This window comes from Parus major, chromosome 15, assembly GCF_001522545.3.
Source record: "Parus major isolate Abel chromosome 15, Parus_major1.1, whole genome shotgun sequence".
NCBI classification, from domain to species: Eukaryota; Metazoa; Chordata; class Aves; order Passeriformes; family Paridae; genus Parus; species Parus major.
In genome coordinates, this window is record NC_031784.1 from 1,647,726 (window position 1) to 1,664,167 (window position 16,442).

At 46.2% G+C, this 16,442-nt stretch overlaps 1 protein-coding gene and 1 long non-coding RNA gene across 2 annotated transcripts in view; both read right to left on the minus strand.

Moving 5' to 3' along the window:
• AACS (acetoacetyl-CoA synthetase) overlaps nucleotides 1-11,143 on the minus strand; it is a 37,886-nt gene extending 26,743 nt beyond the window's left edge. Inside the window, exons 1-4 of the mRNA XM_015644309.3 lie at nucleotides 10,946-11,143; nucleotides 7,740-7,843; nucleotides 4,626-4,746; nucleotides 1,664-1,777 (exon numbers count right to left, since the gene is read on the minus strand). Of these exons, the coding sequence (XP_015499795.1) occupies nucleotides 1,664-1,777; nucleotides 4,626-4,746; nucleotides 7,740-7,843; nucleotides 10,946-11,063 (457 nt within the window). The 5' untranslated portion in view covers nucleotides 11,064-11,143. The remainder of the gene's footprint in view (nucleotides 1-1,663; nucleotides 1,778-4,625; nucleotides 4,747-7,739; nucleotides 7,844-10,945) is intronic.
• Nucleotides 11,144-11,977: 834 nt separating this feature from the next.
• On the minus strand, nucleotides 11,978-16,436 carry LOC117245188. Its single transcript, XR_004499550.1, has 3 exons — nucleotides 16,306-16,436; nucleotides 15,374-15,491; nucleotides 11,978-12,324 (listed from the first exon to the last, which is right to left on the minus strand). It is a non-coding gene; the product is annotated as an uncharacterized LOC117245188 (long non-coding RNA).
• Between the last annotated feature and the right edge of the window lie 6 nt (nucleotides 16,437-16,442).

Genomic DNA, 16,442 nt, shown 5'->3' on the forward strand with positions numbered 1-16,442 from the left:
GGTGTAAGACTCCAGCTTCCCCACCCAACACTTCATGTCTCTTCCCCAGCTCAGTTTGGGAAGCTCCAGCCCCTGAGACAACATTACAGTTGAGCTCTTCCAATGACTGACAATACCCCCAGGCATAGCAGAGAAACAGAGGAAAGAAGACCCCGTAGAAGTATCTAAAGGGACTTTAATAACATCTTAAAAAACTATCAACTATGCTTTTTAATTTAAATGAGAGGTAAGCCAGCCACCAAAACAAGAAAAATTCAAAAATCAGCCAGCCTGCAGTGCAAAACAAGACAGCCTTTAACTAAAAGGAATTGTTACTAAAATTGTAATTGCATTATTAGGAGCACAGGCTACAGCTGTACATATTTCAGGACCATGTTTCCTCCAGCCACAGAGTACATTTTCCCCGCTGTTGCTGCTCAAGAAACAGTCAGGTATGAACATGACAGCATTAAGATTGAAAACTGAGATAAAATTAGAGCATCTTCATTCAGACAAACCTTCTCAACTTCACTGCATGGTTCATACCTAATTAAGGATTTAGCTTTAATTCTGTGTTAAAAACCAAGCCACCAGCTGTGATAATTTCATGTTTGGCTGCCAGTTCCAGAGCATACTCATACAATATGCAAGAAATGAGCTCTACTGAGTAGATTTACATTTCCAGGTCATAGCTGTGGGTTTAAAATTTGGTTTTCGAGACACAGGTTTAAGTTTGTAGCATGCAGAAAACACATCAAGAGTTTCATCACTGTGGGTTTGCATCATGTAAGAATTTACACACACTTATTTAGGATAATGGCCAAGTGTTGCTCAAAGAACATGGGATTCCAGCAGTACAATGATACAAACACCAGAACTGCCAGGTAGGAGCCAAGGAGTTTCCAGGATATTGCAGGTCTGACCTGACAAATTAAAGAATATCACAGAGCACAAAACAGAGGTGAAGCAGCTCAGCTGGAAGATCAAACCCAGCAATTTAAAAATAAATGAAACTCCTTTCCAAGCCTGGACTGCACACTGGACAAGCTGTTTACAGGACAAAAGCCTGTTTATACAGAAAAACACACATGACAGTCTCTTGACAGGAAATACTGCTGCAGATGTGGTGAGCTGCTGAAAGGACCACAGGGTTCTAACTCCCATCTCTGCACTGCTGACTTGAAGAGTTGCTGCCCAGCAGCTGCTCACTGGCACATTGTGGTGGCAGGACAAGTTCTCTCCTGCACACCTGCAGCTCAGAGCTGGCTTACCTGGGGCCACAGGGGCAGCAACTGCCAGTGCCACCAGGACAAACAGCCCTGGACCATCATTTCCAGAGTGTCCCACATCAATCTCCCAGACCTTGTGACTCCAGGCTCAGCTAGAGGCACAGTCTCCATCACATCTGCTTCCACAGAATTTCTGAAGCACACCTTGGTGAATGAAGCATTTTCCCTCCTCTTTCAGTGCTAGAGAACCTGCAGGCTAATCCAGGTTCCTTCCCTCTAGAAATGCATTTCCTACAAATGTAAATACAGCAGCACAAGAGCCTTCTCTTTAGAATGTTTATGTGAATTTTTCTGTGAAACACTATTTCACAGTCATGTCTCTGTAATTCTGACTACTCACTCACACATTTCAGAAAATAAAATCCCACCTCCTGTCCCTTAAAAAAATTACTCACCCACAACTCTGTCTCCTACTTTTATTCCCATCTTCCTCATGGCTGCAGCATACAAAGCTACAGCTTGTCTCAGTTCTTCAAAAGTAACTTTCAGGATTTCTTCTTTGCCTTCCCCTGAGGAAAGAAAATTACAGCAATCTGTCAAAAATCAGGCATTGCAACACGAGTCTAGTACAAACAACTAATCCTAGAAGGACAGAAAGCAGTTCTGAGAGAACAGCTTCTACTAACATTTGTATTTTTGCTTTTGAAGTTCCTCTTATGCTGCACCAAGACCTCCTCTTTTTAATGGGAATAGAATATTAACCAGTGGTATTTGTTCAAAAGGCATGAGGGCATTTATAAAGATAAACACATCTGCAGAAACACAAACTTCACTGGAGAAAGGTGAGCTCTCAAGGAGGATTTGTGGCAAACAGATTGCACTCACAAAGGGTAATTTCTAAGAACCTCATTTTCCCTTTTGGCTCAGTTTTCTCCTCAGGTCTAGGAAGCAGCACCAGCTTCCAAGTTCAGATTTTATTACAGCAAGTCAGTGACTAGGAAATCATGCACGTCCAGGCCTGACTTTTGATGTGCTTTTGGAACATCTGCCTTTGCCAACGTAGCAGAAAACAAACAAACTGAACTGGACTCAATTCACCTCTGACAGGATCTGCAGGGTGTTTTCCCTATTGTATAGAAAATCAGGTGTTACATAAGCTGTTAATAAATCACTCGTGAAACAAAACAAACAAACCTAAATGTTATGAAAGCAAAAATCTGTCCCCTTCAAGTCCCTTCCTGCATTTTCTCAGTGTGACTGCTGCAAATGTGTGGCCTGTCCTATTTCCAGTGTCCAGCTCTTCTCATGAGGACACACATGCCAAGGATGCCACAGGAAAGGTGAGTGTACACCTGCTCCTTTCAGAACAGCTGCCCTCAGTCTGCCTTCAGCAGGGAATGGTATTTTTTACTCTTTTGCCTTCTTAGACCTTCACACCGATAAATCTGGACTTGCACAGAGCAAGGGAGCAGGTCATGATGTAAAACAACCCAAGTCCTTGTTACATGTAGCTCAGAGCTGAGCAGGGACTGCCAACAGAGCCTGGGTTCCCACAGAGCAACAGGAAATGAGACAATGATCTTGCTCCATGATTAAAGCCCCAGGAGAAGGGAATCACAAAAAAATATTCACCCCGGGAGCCCACAACAAGTGAAGCTGTTTAGGAAAGTTACATTTACATTCCTGTGCCCTGTGACATCCACAAGGCTCCCACAGAATCATCCCCAGTGAACACAAACCTGACCCAGGCCCCCAAACCACCACTCTGACCTTGCAGCAGGGAGTTATCAAAAAATACTCTGACTTAAGAGGTCTTAAGAAGATTAAACACAGCAGAAGGTCACAAAAGAAATGCAGGTGGAAGTCTGTTCACCACAGAGGAGACAACTGTTCATTCCAGCATTCTTACAATAATCAACTAGGAAATAATTTTGTTCCTTTTGCTATCACCACCAGTGAATATGTGACAAAGCAGTCTCTGATACACCCATGACTTCCTAACAAAAAGACTTATAGAACAATGTAATCCCATGTCAAACCAAGCAATTCACTGAATTGATAATAATTCCTGTGATAATCTGAAGTGACAATATTTAATTCCACTTTCTCAAGTCACATGTTTGGCTTTTAACACTAACAAATCCATCACATCAATTCTCCATACATTTAGAGTTGACTTATTAATCAATGTCTGGCATTCAGGTACCAGATGCACTCAACTCCACTGACTTTTTTTTCCTCCATTAAATAATACATAAGAAATTATTACTTTAAAGGCAGCTTTTGGTTACAAGCCTCATTTCCATCAGACTTTACCAGATCAATTCTTACTCCACCAAAACTGGGTCACAGATTTCACCATCCTCTTTGAACTGGTAGTTTATTTTAATATACATGAGATCAGGTTTCAATACCTCTAACCAGTGAAATGCAACTGGTATTTCTCCAGCAATAAGCTTGCAGAAGGTGATTGTTGCCTCACACAGCTGTTTAAAAACAGTTTATTTGTAACTCAAAAACTGAATTCCATGTCACTGAAATCAGAACCTGAGATTTTTAACACCTACAGAATCAATGCAGATTTCTGCACTGTTTTCTCTACTGAGGAGCTGCAAGGCTTCATTGATGAGATATGAAGAAACATCACTGCTTGGTCAGTCTCATGGTAAGGATTATGCCCAGCAGAAGAGAAGCCCCAAATGCAGCTCCCTCACACACCTGCACAGAAGCTAATCCCACCTTACAGAGATCAGAGCTGGTTTTTAAAGTTACCAAAGTCAGCAGACAAAAAAAAAAAAAGTCCCTTTTCTGTGTCTTATCAAGACCATCCTTATGAGTGTATACAGATTTTACTAGACTCAAATCCTCAGTGTAACAAAAATTAAGACTGAGATTTAGTGCTCCAGAGAAGTAAAATTCCAAGTCTTCCAGGCACATAACTTGTTTCTGTGGTGCCAAAAGCAGAGCTAATTTCTGCCAAAACCCTCTGTAGTTCTCAGTATTCCTAAAATAAAAGGCATAGGAAGAGGGTGGGAAGGACATTATCAAGATAGAGTGCCAAAATACTTCCTGAAGGCAAGCAGTAGGTGAGTGTCTATGACAAATGTGAAATAATATCTCAAATACCAAGTGATGTTAAACACAGCATGACCTCACTATCTTAATGCAGCTGAACACATTCTAAAAAAATTCCATTTAGCTTGCCAAGGATTTCCTGTATCTATATTCCCAGAGCATGTTTTGCTCGGTTTTTGGGGTTTTTCTCAGAGCTGTATCACAGATTGTGCAGCATGACTGACTTTATTACCCTTTTTTCTCCTCATCCAAACCAGTTTATTTCCATGTTTCACCATGGAATGATAAATAAGGCCCAGTCCTGAGGACAGCAAATAAACACAAGGCATTAATTGTCCTTACTTGCTGCATACAGTGCAACCTTGTCATTGTCCTTGTGCTTCAGGAGATTCTCTGCATAGTTCAGTCGGCTGCCCTTAAACCACTCGGGGACATCTGCGATACTTTTGGATGTATCCACCACCTGAAAGAAATACATCAGAACTGTAATAGAATTGCTTTTTCACTGCCCTGCACAGAAGTCAGCTCATCAGTTCTGAGCTCTCTGCAGACTCTGTTAGGCAAGAAACATTTCTCCCAGCTTACAGACACTGATCCTGTAAGGAGAGGCCTGGAAAGTTTAATTATTTGTCAACTGTCACAAGCAAAGATGTCATTACAACAAAACCAGGGAAAGTGCCTTCCTGACAGTTCTACCTTTGGACCAGCCTTTAATACCCAAGTAAAACAAACCATTGTGACTACACCCAGAGCAGGAGAGCCACACAGACCTCAGGAACACCCCAAACAGGGACTGAGCACCAGCACAACTCTGTGCCAGCCCAGCCTCCCTCTGTGGAAGGTGTGAGCATCCTCTCTCCCCCACCACAAGTGACAGACACCAACAGCAGGAACTCACACAGTGGTAATTCAAAATAATTAATTGTATAGTCAAATGTAACTGAAGAAGTTCCAGCTTTTTATTCAGGTTCTCAACTTTTTTAGGATTAACAGGCTCCAACAACCTAATAAACCTGTATTAAATAACTCCTCACTTAGGACTAAGACATGCAAAGAATTGAAAAATGCAATGAAAACTCATCAAAAATAGAGTCAGCTGAAACAACTTCCCCCATCTTCAACTAAATAAGCCTCAAAGTATTAAAATATCCCTTCATAAGTCATAGTTAAGACAAACTTTAATAATGCTGATAGGTAAAGAGCCCCTTAGCATTAGCCAGAGGCCTAAATTCCTTCCAATATGTCCCTCTGCTTAGTGATTCAGCTGCTCAGCAGCACATTTATTTGGAAATCTTTAAATAGAACCTTTATTTTATAGTTGTGTTTTTGAAAGCTTCAGTTTATACCCTCAGGTCCTCTCTCATGGATTGCACATACATTACAGAAACAGCATTCCTCCAGCTCAAGTGAAAGGCTCTTCTGAAAGCCAAGCAAGCCTCAAAACACATCCCATTCCAGAAAACCCAATGGTTTTGGGCTTTGAGAGCAGTGTACGTATTACTGGAGGCAATCTTAAAATTAACTTTTAACTTAAAACTCATGTGCAAGTGCACTACTGCATTATTTTATTTCAAATATATTTTCTAAAAATGGCAACTTGGATTTCTTTGCTCCTAACAACTGGCAAGAACTGAGTTATAACATTTATATTTTATCAACTCAGGCTGCACAAACGATTTTTATACTAACATGCATTACTGCAGCAATTAGAAGCTGCTCTTAAAACTGACTCATTTCTGACTTCCTCAGCTTGAAGAAAAGTGAGCAGAATGTTTTCAACATTTTCCAGGACAAGATCCAACATAACTGTTTTTTTCTGTAGTGGAAAAAAACCTTCACAGAGGTTCTAAGAGCTTCACCAGCACAAGGAGCTGGACTCGTACTCCAGCATTTTCTCCCCAGGTAACACCTGGGAGTCCAGGTTAAGCTCAATCTTTGGCAGTGGTACTTTGTTAGATGAACAATCTGATCCTTCCCTTAGAGGCCCCTCCACAGGACCAACAGGTGTCAAGTGCTTCTCATAGCAAAAGGGGAAATTCAGACACATCCTGCATTTAAAAACAGCTGCCTGTAAATTGACATTCCAGTGCCAGGGCTGCCCTGCCAGCACAGCTCTGCACACTGAAGAGCCTCTGTTCATTTCACAAGTGACAGATGTCAACTGCTGCAGAGACACACCAGCACTTCTACATCACATACTTAAAGCCTTTACTAGGATTAAATAAAATCCTGGCTGGTTTTATTCTATGTACACAAGGTTTTATTGCTTTTCTTAGAATGACCTGTGGAAGTAGAAGTTGGTTCACTGCTTGGGAACAAGAGAGTCAACTCTGTTCCATAAAAAAAATTTATTTACCTCAAAACATAATGTTTACTTCCAGCAGACAGCCAGGATTAAGCTGTAAGACACTTGAAATCAAACTTTTCAGCCCTCTAGCTACCACAGACCAGCTCAGTTACTCTGACAGTTCCCAGAGTTTGAGCTAGCATCTACAGAAAATGTAAAGTTCAAGTGTTTGTAGTGCTCAGACCACACACTTCAAAGCAGGCTGATTTTACACACTTGCTGCATTCACTCTTCTGAAGGGTGGGTCACATTAAACAGGACACATGAGCAAACAGTCCCATGGCAGGAATAAACCACCTGGTCCATCATATCAGCACAGAAATCAGTAAAACAGCAAAGTCAAACACTTAGCAGTCCCCTCTGCAGGACTGCCAGTACTCAGAAGTCTGGAACAGAGGGACTCCAGGCATTAAGACAAGTCCACTCCTCCCTACTAAATCCCAGGAAAGCTCCACTGCATCGAGCTGTTCGAGTAATTATCCCAACATCCTCCTCAAATGGAAAACCACGGGGTGATGTTGACATCCTACACCAGAACTATATAAGGGCTCCATTTGCAAGATCTGCAGAGTCACCTTTCTTCCAAAGGAACTCTGTGGCACTGGCTGGTGTTCCACCTGTGCTGGTGTTCAACCACCACCATTCCCTCAGAGATATTTCAAGCCTACACCTGACTGCAGAGCTTCCATAACCAGTTCTAGAAAGCCAGAGTGTAACAGCTGTGCTTATCAGGTAAGCTGACTCAGGAAGGCAAACATGAACTTGTCAGAATGCCAGCATTTACAAAACCAGGGTGATATTCCACCAGCATGATCCTAAGGCAGTGCAGTGACAGACTCCCCATGAGCAGCTAGTGACAGGAATCACAGGAATGACAAGGCGTGCAAGAGCACATGGCCACAAGGACACTACAGCAGAAACCCAAGAGTTTCACCGTCGTGAAGTGTACCAGCAACAGAACTATCACCCACCACACCAGGAAATTCAGGGCTAGGCTGATTCCTCATATCACTTGCCAGAGTCAAAGATAAGAGGTCAAAAGATTGATTGTAACATCAGTTTATTTCCCCTTTGTGTTGCACTTGCTGTAAGATAAGCACTGAACTTACCTCGTCATAGAGGCGAGAGCAGACGATGTTACTGTACTTCCAGAATTCTGCCCAAAAGTCTGAGTAGGACTCCACTGACCACTGGTATAAATCATCATAGTTGGCTGGAAGTAATAGATATGTGTCAGCATTATGCAAAAAATTACAGGGATCTACACAAACTACAATTAGGGATATCCTGGATAAAGAAAGTCTGTGGTTAAAACAATGAGGAAGATAAACCTGACCACAGATTAGATCACTTCTGCTCAAAGCAAGTGACTATAGAGCCAACAGAGAGCCTACCTGGACACCTGAACAGATGGCATCACCTCACCTGACTATGTTACGAGCCATTTTCCACCCCAGAGACAGTGACCTTTTCTAATAACTCCGTGCAATATCTACACACACTCCCCTGCCATCAGTGCAACTGAAGATTAAACAAATCCTGCTTGTTGACCCTTCCTATCTATCAACACAATACTTTCACACAGCAAAAGATAAACAAGGCTTCCTGACAAGGGACATTTGCTGTAAGGTCCCAGTCTGGGGCCAAAGGCCTCTGAGAGCTCAGTGACACAGATTAGAAGCGCTTGTTATCCAGCCGTGGAATCAACATCACTGTCACAAAAGCACAGCTAATTTTCAGTGAATATGAAGTCTGACAGACTGCAGCTCACCTTTTCATGCTGAAACAGCATGAATGAAGTCTAACAAGATGTTTACTAGCTAGACAGTAAAACCATGACCTGTCATTGAAAACATGGAAATAAGCAGTTTAATCTTACCTCACAGTGAGACACATCAAGCAACCAGAAGCACACATAACAGACTGCACAATTCAAACTAAATGCTGAAATTCAGTGTAGAACAGTTCAAGGTATGAATAATTGAAGCAAATTCCTCATCACAAGCTTGGAAGTTACATTTCCTCATCAGGTCCACAGTACCTGAAGCTGTGCCAGCAACCAATTAAATGTTTCTGCCATCACTAAGTTTCCTGCTCTGCCAACTGCTCCCCATTCGATGCTTTCAGCTAAACCAAAGGCATTTTCACCAATTATCTCTGGTTTTTCAGCCTATTATCCAGCCAATTGCTGCAAAAGTCATCTCTGCAACCCCTCTTCTACAAGGACATCTTCCAGCTTTTTAAAAGAAAAGCATTCAAAACCACCTCTGCACTGTTACTCACACTTGGCCACTACTTAACTGTTTCCCTAACCAGCCTGTCCCTTCCACATCTTATTCCCACCTCAATCCTCTCCATCAAAATTAGATTATCCTCTAAGTATTATTGATAGGCAAAGACTCATCACCATAACACAGATTTTATCTACACATGGCCTAAATCCCAGCCTCTACACAGCCTTTTTACACTCCAAGGTTACTCATCACATCAGCTACACAGAGGTAAGACTTGACACAAGAAGAATTCAAGTTTCCACCTCCTTCAAAACCCAATTGGGCTACCTGCTCCACATCATTAGATATGTGCAAGAAGCTACAGGTTTCTAATTTTTCTAGCTTCTTACAGCATGAACAGTTTGTTCTGGTTTGTCCATACAGTATGTTCCAAATGAGCTTCAGCATGCAAGTCCTTCAGGGCACAGGCAGCAGTCAAACACTGCATTTTGTTACTACATTTCCAGGGCACAGCAGAGCCCATTGTCTAAGGGACTGTACTGCCCTCAGCTCTCCTCAGAGAGGTCACATCTTAATGCTACAGAGAGCATCCATTCTTTGTTGTGAACAGCACTCACACCAATGAGCACCAGTGCAAACCTAATGGAAGCTGACAACAGCTTCTAGACATACACAGGAATCCACCTTCCAATACAGAAAGACACTTCCAAGTGGGATGAAGAGAGTTCTAGTTGTTTCAGCCATAAACACAGGCAGCCCATCTGAAACTGCACCTGCTCTTGATCATATGGGTGCCAGTTACATCATTCCTCTCAGGAGTTGCCTAAAACCCTGGATTAACTTGCTTCTCATCCAGCAGGAGAGTTCAGACACTTCACACCTGGATTTCAATAGGAAATCACCAGCAGTCAAAAATAATGGCCAGGCTTATCCACACAGTAATCAAGGTGAGTAATTGTTTCCTAGACATGAGCTGCCAGAAGCACTATTGACACTGCCACCACTCCAGAACGTGTCTGCTCGTACCACTGACACCAATACCGGACTGACAAACTTCCAAGCCACTTGCCAAAACTACTCCTTTCACCCTCCATCAGACAAATGATTATAGCAAACCTACACAAGCAACTTGGGCCCCAAATACTTAGTGAGAATGATGTAAAATGAAATAATCAGAACTGAAGGGTTCGATCTCCACATGCACTGCAGTTTACCCCGTCCACGATGTAGCTGAGGACTGCTGACTCCCAACAGCCTGGAATCATGGAAACCTACAGGCAGCAGGTATGGAAAAAACAACACTCTGAGCTGGAAACACCTCTGGACACCAAACCCCTGCTTAAAGCAGGCCTCATTTCCGAGACAACAGGTTGTTCCCAAGTCAAAGAACCACACAGCTCTTGACAGCCACACAGGTAATTCTGAACAAGCACAAAGTAGGGATTGCAGTTCAAGGGCTGTGGCAGATGCACAGCAAAACCTCCTTCCCTTCCAGCACTGAACAAGCTCATGCATCACCATCATTCACCTCCCAGCGTACCTGAACATTACAAAACACATACTCTTCACAATGAAACACGAGCACGACCATAACTCCACTCTCACACGCCTCCGCTGCTGAAGTATCACGCTAAGGCTCACAGTGACCCCAGCCATGGCGACACTGATCCCCGCCTTCTCCCATCCCTTTAAAACACCAAGTCACTCCAGCGCCGCTCCCAGACCTCCCCGCACACCGGGAGCCCGGGCAGGTAGCGCTGCCTGGGCTGACATCCAGCCGCAGCAGCGGGCGCAGATAAGGCTGTTTGCCTTTCCCATCTGTACATAGCTTCACACCAGCGGATGCCGCCCCGGAGGCCTCTGGCCGAGGCTCAAGCAGAGCATCCCGCCCGCAGCTCTGTGCCCACTGCCCCGGGGAGTGCCCGGGCACGCAGGGCGACTGAGACCCGAGCGGCACACGGTTGAGCCTCACACCTGCCGCGGGCCCACCGTGAAACCACCCCAGGGAGGCAGCGCCTGCCGGCCCCCACAGCCCGAGCACGGCCCCGGGAAGCGCCCGCCTGCCCCCGCCTAGCGCTCACCCAGGCGGAGCCCACAGCTGCTAGCCACGGCGGCGCGGAACCGGTCCATGTGGGTGTTGCGCTTCGTGTCAGGCTCCCACATCACCTGCGACTCCATAATCTCGGGCTCCCGGGACATGGCTGCGGCAGCGGAGCGAGGCGAGCACCGTCCGTCCCGCACAGCCCGGTCCCGCACAGCCCTCACCGCGCCCCGGCGCTGACTGCGGCCCCTCCTCCGCGCGCACGCTTTAAAGGCGCTGCCGGACGTATCACTCCGTAGCCTTCCGCCGCAGAGAAAAGTGCGGGGCGGTGCGCCCCGCCCCGGCAGCCGAGGGGGCGGTGGGGACACGGGGGACCGGCGGCCGGGGCTGGGCGGGGAGGGGACGGCCCCGGGAGCGCGGGGAGGGCGCGGGCGCTCCGGGATGAATGGGAGAGAGGCCGCGCCGTCCCTGTCACCTCTAAAGGTCACCAGACACCGCGTCGGCACCGGGAGGAACCATCGCTTCGCACTTTTCACCGGATCTCCACAAAATCACCGCCGCTCTGGTTATTTATTTGTTCCCCAAGGAGGCCTGAAGGAGTACCAACAAGTGTCTTTGACCCAAAAATGAGGCAAGAAACGCGTTTCTCCGTGGCCTCACCATCCAACCTGCATTTGTGTAACACCCTCAGCCTACACAGCTTCCCCCTCGGATTAAAACTTATTCTTGCTTCCCTGCTTTCTAAACGAGGGCTCTGCTGGTCACCATCGGGATTTTGCAGCAAATGATTTCAGCCGGGAATTGGTGGTAATAAAGCGCTTAACAATGTGCATGATCTTTAAGGGTCTTTTAGAACCTAAACTACTCCACGATTCACGGTGTATCCACGCTGCTTATGTAACTTATTTTCAAGGTCATGGTTATGCTTCTAATTCATGGAAACCTCAAAAGTGAGAATTTGATGGGGAATTATGCAGGTGTACTGTGTATGAAAGCAAAATACGTGATGTAGATTGCATGCTTGCTCTGCGTGTCATTTGAATTTTTGTGCTACCAGAATACAACTCCTGTATTAAATCTGAAGGCTGTGGAAATGTGATTTAAACAATCCACAGTTTTTATTTGCCTTGAGACAGACCTTAAATCTGGCATATTTTTAAATAAGTCTCCCCAGAGCCTAAGGGCCTTGGGGAGGTGGAGGTGGAATGGGGACGTTATCTGCCCGATGTGCCTCCCTCGCCTTGGCAGCGCTCAGAGGTCAGTGGAAGTGTGAAATCCATGGCCAGACACCTGCCAAACACAGAGATAAGGGAGAAGGCAGGACGGGAGCTCCAGTGTCCAGGTCCCAGAGGGTTCAATGGCCTTGGGATCCGCAGCCTGTGGTGGGGAAAGTGCCTGAAGAATCCGTCTTCCTGCGACCTGCAGAAGAGATAACTGATGGTTGTCTGCGTGTCGTGTACCAGTGGATGTCCCCACACAGGTTAACGCTCTGGTAGTGTCATAAACACCTTCACAACCCAAAAGGGGCAGGAGGGTTTTGCCTCCCACACCAGCACAGACCTCAAAGCTCTGGGCAGCCCCTCTGCACCATTTACCCCCGGCGATGAACAGCCTGCCCTGCTCTGGGGTGAGCTGAGGGCCGGCTGTGGGACAGGTCGAGAATTACACCTGGTGGATGATGCTATCTATGGTTGTGGTGCTCCTTGCCAGGACTGGAAGCAAAGCTGTAATTTCTCATTTTTACTGAGGCCACCCCATGTACAGAGGGGGCCACAGCTCAGGAAGGTGAGGCCACTTACTGACCCCTGTACTGTGCCCAGTTCTGGGCCTCTCAGTCCAGGAAGGATATCCAGAGACCGGATGGGAGCTGGGGAAGGGGCTGGAGCCCCAGGAGGGGCTGAGGGAGCTGGGAAAGGGGCTCAGCCTGGAGAAAAGGAGGCTCAGGGGGCCCTTGTGGCTCTGCACAACTCCCTTACAGGAGGGGACAGCCGGGGGATCGGGCTCTGCTGCCATGGAACAGGGACAGCAGAGGGAACGGTCTCAGGCTGTCCCAGGAAACATGTTTAGGTTGGACATTAAGAAGAATTTCTTCCCAGAAAAAGTATTTATATATTAGGATGTACTTCCCAGCGAGGTGGTGGAATCCCTGTCCCTGGCGGTGTTTAAGGGAAGGTTTGACACGGCACCGAGGACTCTGGTCTGGCTGACAAGACGGTGTTGGGTGGCAGGCTGGCCCCGATGGCCGCAGCAGCCGCTCCCACCGGAGCGATGCCGTGGCTCCGTGCCTCGGTGGCTCCGTGCCCCGCCCGCCGCCGCCGCGCCCCTCAGGGCCGGGCGGGCCCGCGCTGCGGACGGATCCCGCGCGGGCACGGCGGCCGTGACGCCGCCGCGTCTGATTGGCTGCGGCGCGCCTGGCCCCACATCAGCCCAGAGCCCGCTCTCCTCGCGGCCGGGCCGACGGGGGAAGAGCCGACGCCGGCAGGGACCAATCAGCGCAGAGGTTTCTCAAGCCCCTCTCCCTGGCGGCCAATGAGCGGCCGGCTCAGGGGGAGGTGTGCCCAATCAGAGGAGCGCTCTCATGCTGCTCGGCGGGAGGGGCGGGGGTCCCTCCGTGGCTCCCCTCAGCGATGCCGAAATTGCCCGGTTTAGGATAAAAAAGCACAGAATCACTGAATCAGTTTGGCTGGAAAAGCCGTCTGAAGCCATCGATTCCAGCCTGTGACTCACCACCACCCTGTCAACCACACCATGGCACTGCAACCTTTCCTTAAACACCTCCAGGGCCGGTCATTCCACCCCCTTCCTGAGCAGGCCATTCTAATGTCTAAAACACCCTTTCTGCAAAGCGTTTCCTCCTAAAAGTAGCACCGAAACTGCCGCTTTCTGCCACCCAAAGCAACCTCCAGTCCTAAAAAGAAAATGAGCAGCTATATCATCTGAGAAGGGACCCAAAAACCCTCTTGCTGAGCTGAAAAAGGTGTAATTTAGAAAGGACTGACCCAGTTACAGCTCAGGGAGGAAGGGCTGTGATGGATTTGCTGATAAAATTGGGCTTCCAGGAAAGCCTGATAGCACTTTTTCACTTACTAGCAGCAGTTTTATTATCATATCCTTACTTAAGAGGGGGTTATGCATCATTGTTCCCTGCCTTCATTCCAGTTTTCCCTTATCCAAAGAAGTTTTTCCCTCTTTCAAAAGTGACTTTGGAAACAAGGGAGGTAAAAGAAGGAAAATCAAGCAAACCATTAATAAGATAATGGCATTAAGAAGACTGCAGTGACTATTGCAATTAGTTTGGAGACTAGATTAGGATAGCCAGAGGAAAATAGCCTGAATGAGATTAACTGGAACTGTCCATTTTCAAATCTTTTTAAGCCTTGCCTTATGCCTGCTAATAGTAATAATAGGGTAGAAATGAAATCATGTTTTCTGCCTCAGATTAGATTAGGGGCCGTTCAAAAGATGCTTCAGAGCTGATGAGCAGCAATAATGCTGCTGATATCCCGTTGTGGGCTCTGAGGTAACCTGGAGTCACCTGTAATACTAAATTGACTGGTGAAATGCCTGGATCTATGACATAAAAGTTTTGTAATAATACCTCAGGGCGATCTCTGCAATATGCCGAGGCCTGACCATGATCCATTGAACCAGCTGGATTAGGAAATCTAAAGATTTTGGAAAGTTTTTTGTTAATCCTATATTCAGAGCATCAGCCAGCTGGTTAATGAGTCTGGATAAGAATAATAAACTTCTGACTCATTTGATGAACATGATCTCTGCAACCTCTATATGGTGTTAGGAGTACAAGTAACCAGAATCAAAATCAAAGGTGTTTGCAGAAAAGGAAATAAAAGGAAAAGAAGAAGGAAAAAGGGGAAAAAAATAAAAAGAAGAAAAGAAACACATTGCAAGAAAAATCTCATGGGGAGGACATTAAGGGAAAAAGGTCTAAAATGACAAATGGTCATGAAGATGACAGATTGAGGCTATGAGATGAAGTAAAGACGGAAATATAACAGTGAGCGAGGTTAAAAACTGGTCCACAGTAACATCAGCTGGCTTTCTTTAAGGCCATGCCACTTTTTTGAGCATAATGGTGATTTTCAAAGAGAGAACCCTGCGATCTGCTCAAACTCAGACACCTGGAAGCCCCCAATTTTTTTCCAAACACTGTTCAAATTGTTGTTAAATCCCTATCTCTGAGTAAGACAACTTCCCCAGTTTTTAGCGCATATGAGGAAACAGAGAAGCACATTTATGCTTCTTCTGTACAGTGAGACCCTCACCAGAGGACCTTTCTAGAAACCTCCCAGCTCTCCTCATCAAGAAGCTCAGCGTGGCTGAATTCTGTGTTTCATGCCATGACGCAATGTATTCTTTGAGCGGACGCTATTTCATTTATTTAAACGAAGAGGGTGAAATACCACGTAATTTCATAAGAGCTGAGCATTGGGAGAGATAAAAGTACCTGAAATAGATTCGTTGAGACAGGTCAGGACATCAGTTAAACACCAGGAAAGTTTCCCAAATTATCCTGATCTTGTGCAAAGCCCTCAAAGGCAGCCACTGCCATGGGCTCTGGAACTCTGTGAAGAACAGATGGGAAGAAACAACAGGCACTTTAAAGAAGGGATTTTGAAGGGATTCCACCACAGAAATTCACACAGAGAAATAGGAACGTTCCCAAATTTGCACAAACAAGACCCACTGAACTATAAACAGCACAAGGGGGCACAGAGAAGGCTGTGAGAACTGGGAGAAAATCAAGGAATTATACCAGGCACAGAAACATGGCAGTCTCATGACTGTTAATTATCACCAAGGTTTTTTTGTATCATGAGGCTCTTGACATGCAAAAAATGCCCCAGAAGCTGACATTTAGTGTGTGCTCAGAGCATAAGCAGAAGGTGGAATTGAGGGCATATAAGCAGAAACCTCCTAAGAACCTCAAAAATACCTGTCATCAGTTACCATCCTGTTCTGGAAGAGGATGAGGCTCCAGAGTGTACACAGGTATCAAGAGATCAGCAAATCTTAAGTGAAAGCACCCTTTATAAATACATAAAGCATCTATATCCTGCTGAAGTCGAGTCCTAAGTACCTTCCTGGATGTGGGCCCAACCCTTCCAGGGCCAAACAGAAAACAATGCTGAAAGGTCTAGGCCATTCTGCTAAATATGAAAATAAGTGCTTTGGCCAGACTAAAACTGGGAAAAAGGCCATAGCAGAGATGTCTATATTCTAAACATCTACTCAGCTACCAGGCTCAGGCTGAGCCACACGGTTTAAACATCAATGGACTATTAAATCAGCTCCGGCAGTCTCTTATAAGAGATAGTCCAAACCCCAAATCATCTTTGTGGCCGGTGCTGGACCTTGTCCAGCAGCTTTATCTCGTACCCCGGAGCCCCGAGCTGGGCACAGCACCGCAGCCGCGGCCTCTCCAGGGCGGAGCAGAGGGGCAGGACCCGCTGTCCCGGCGGTTCCCCCGCGGCCTTTCCCGAGCTCCGGGCGCTTTTCCCGTCTCCAGGGCGGAG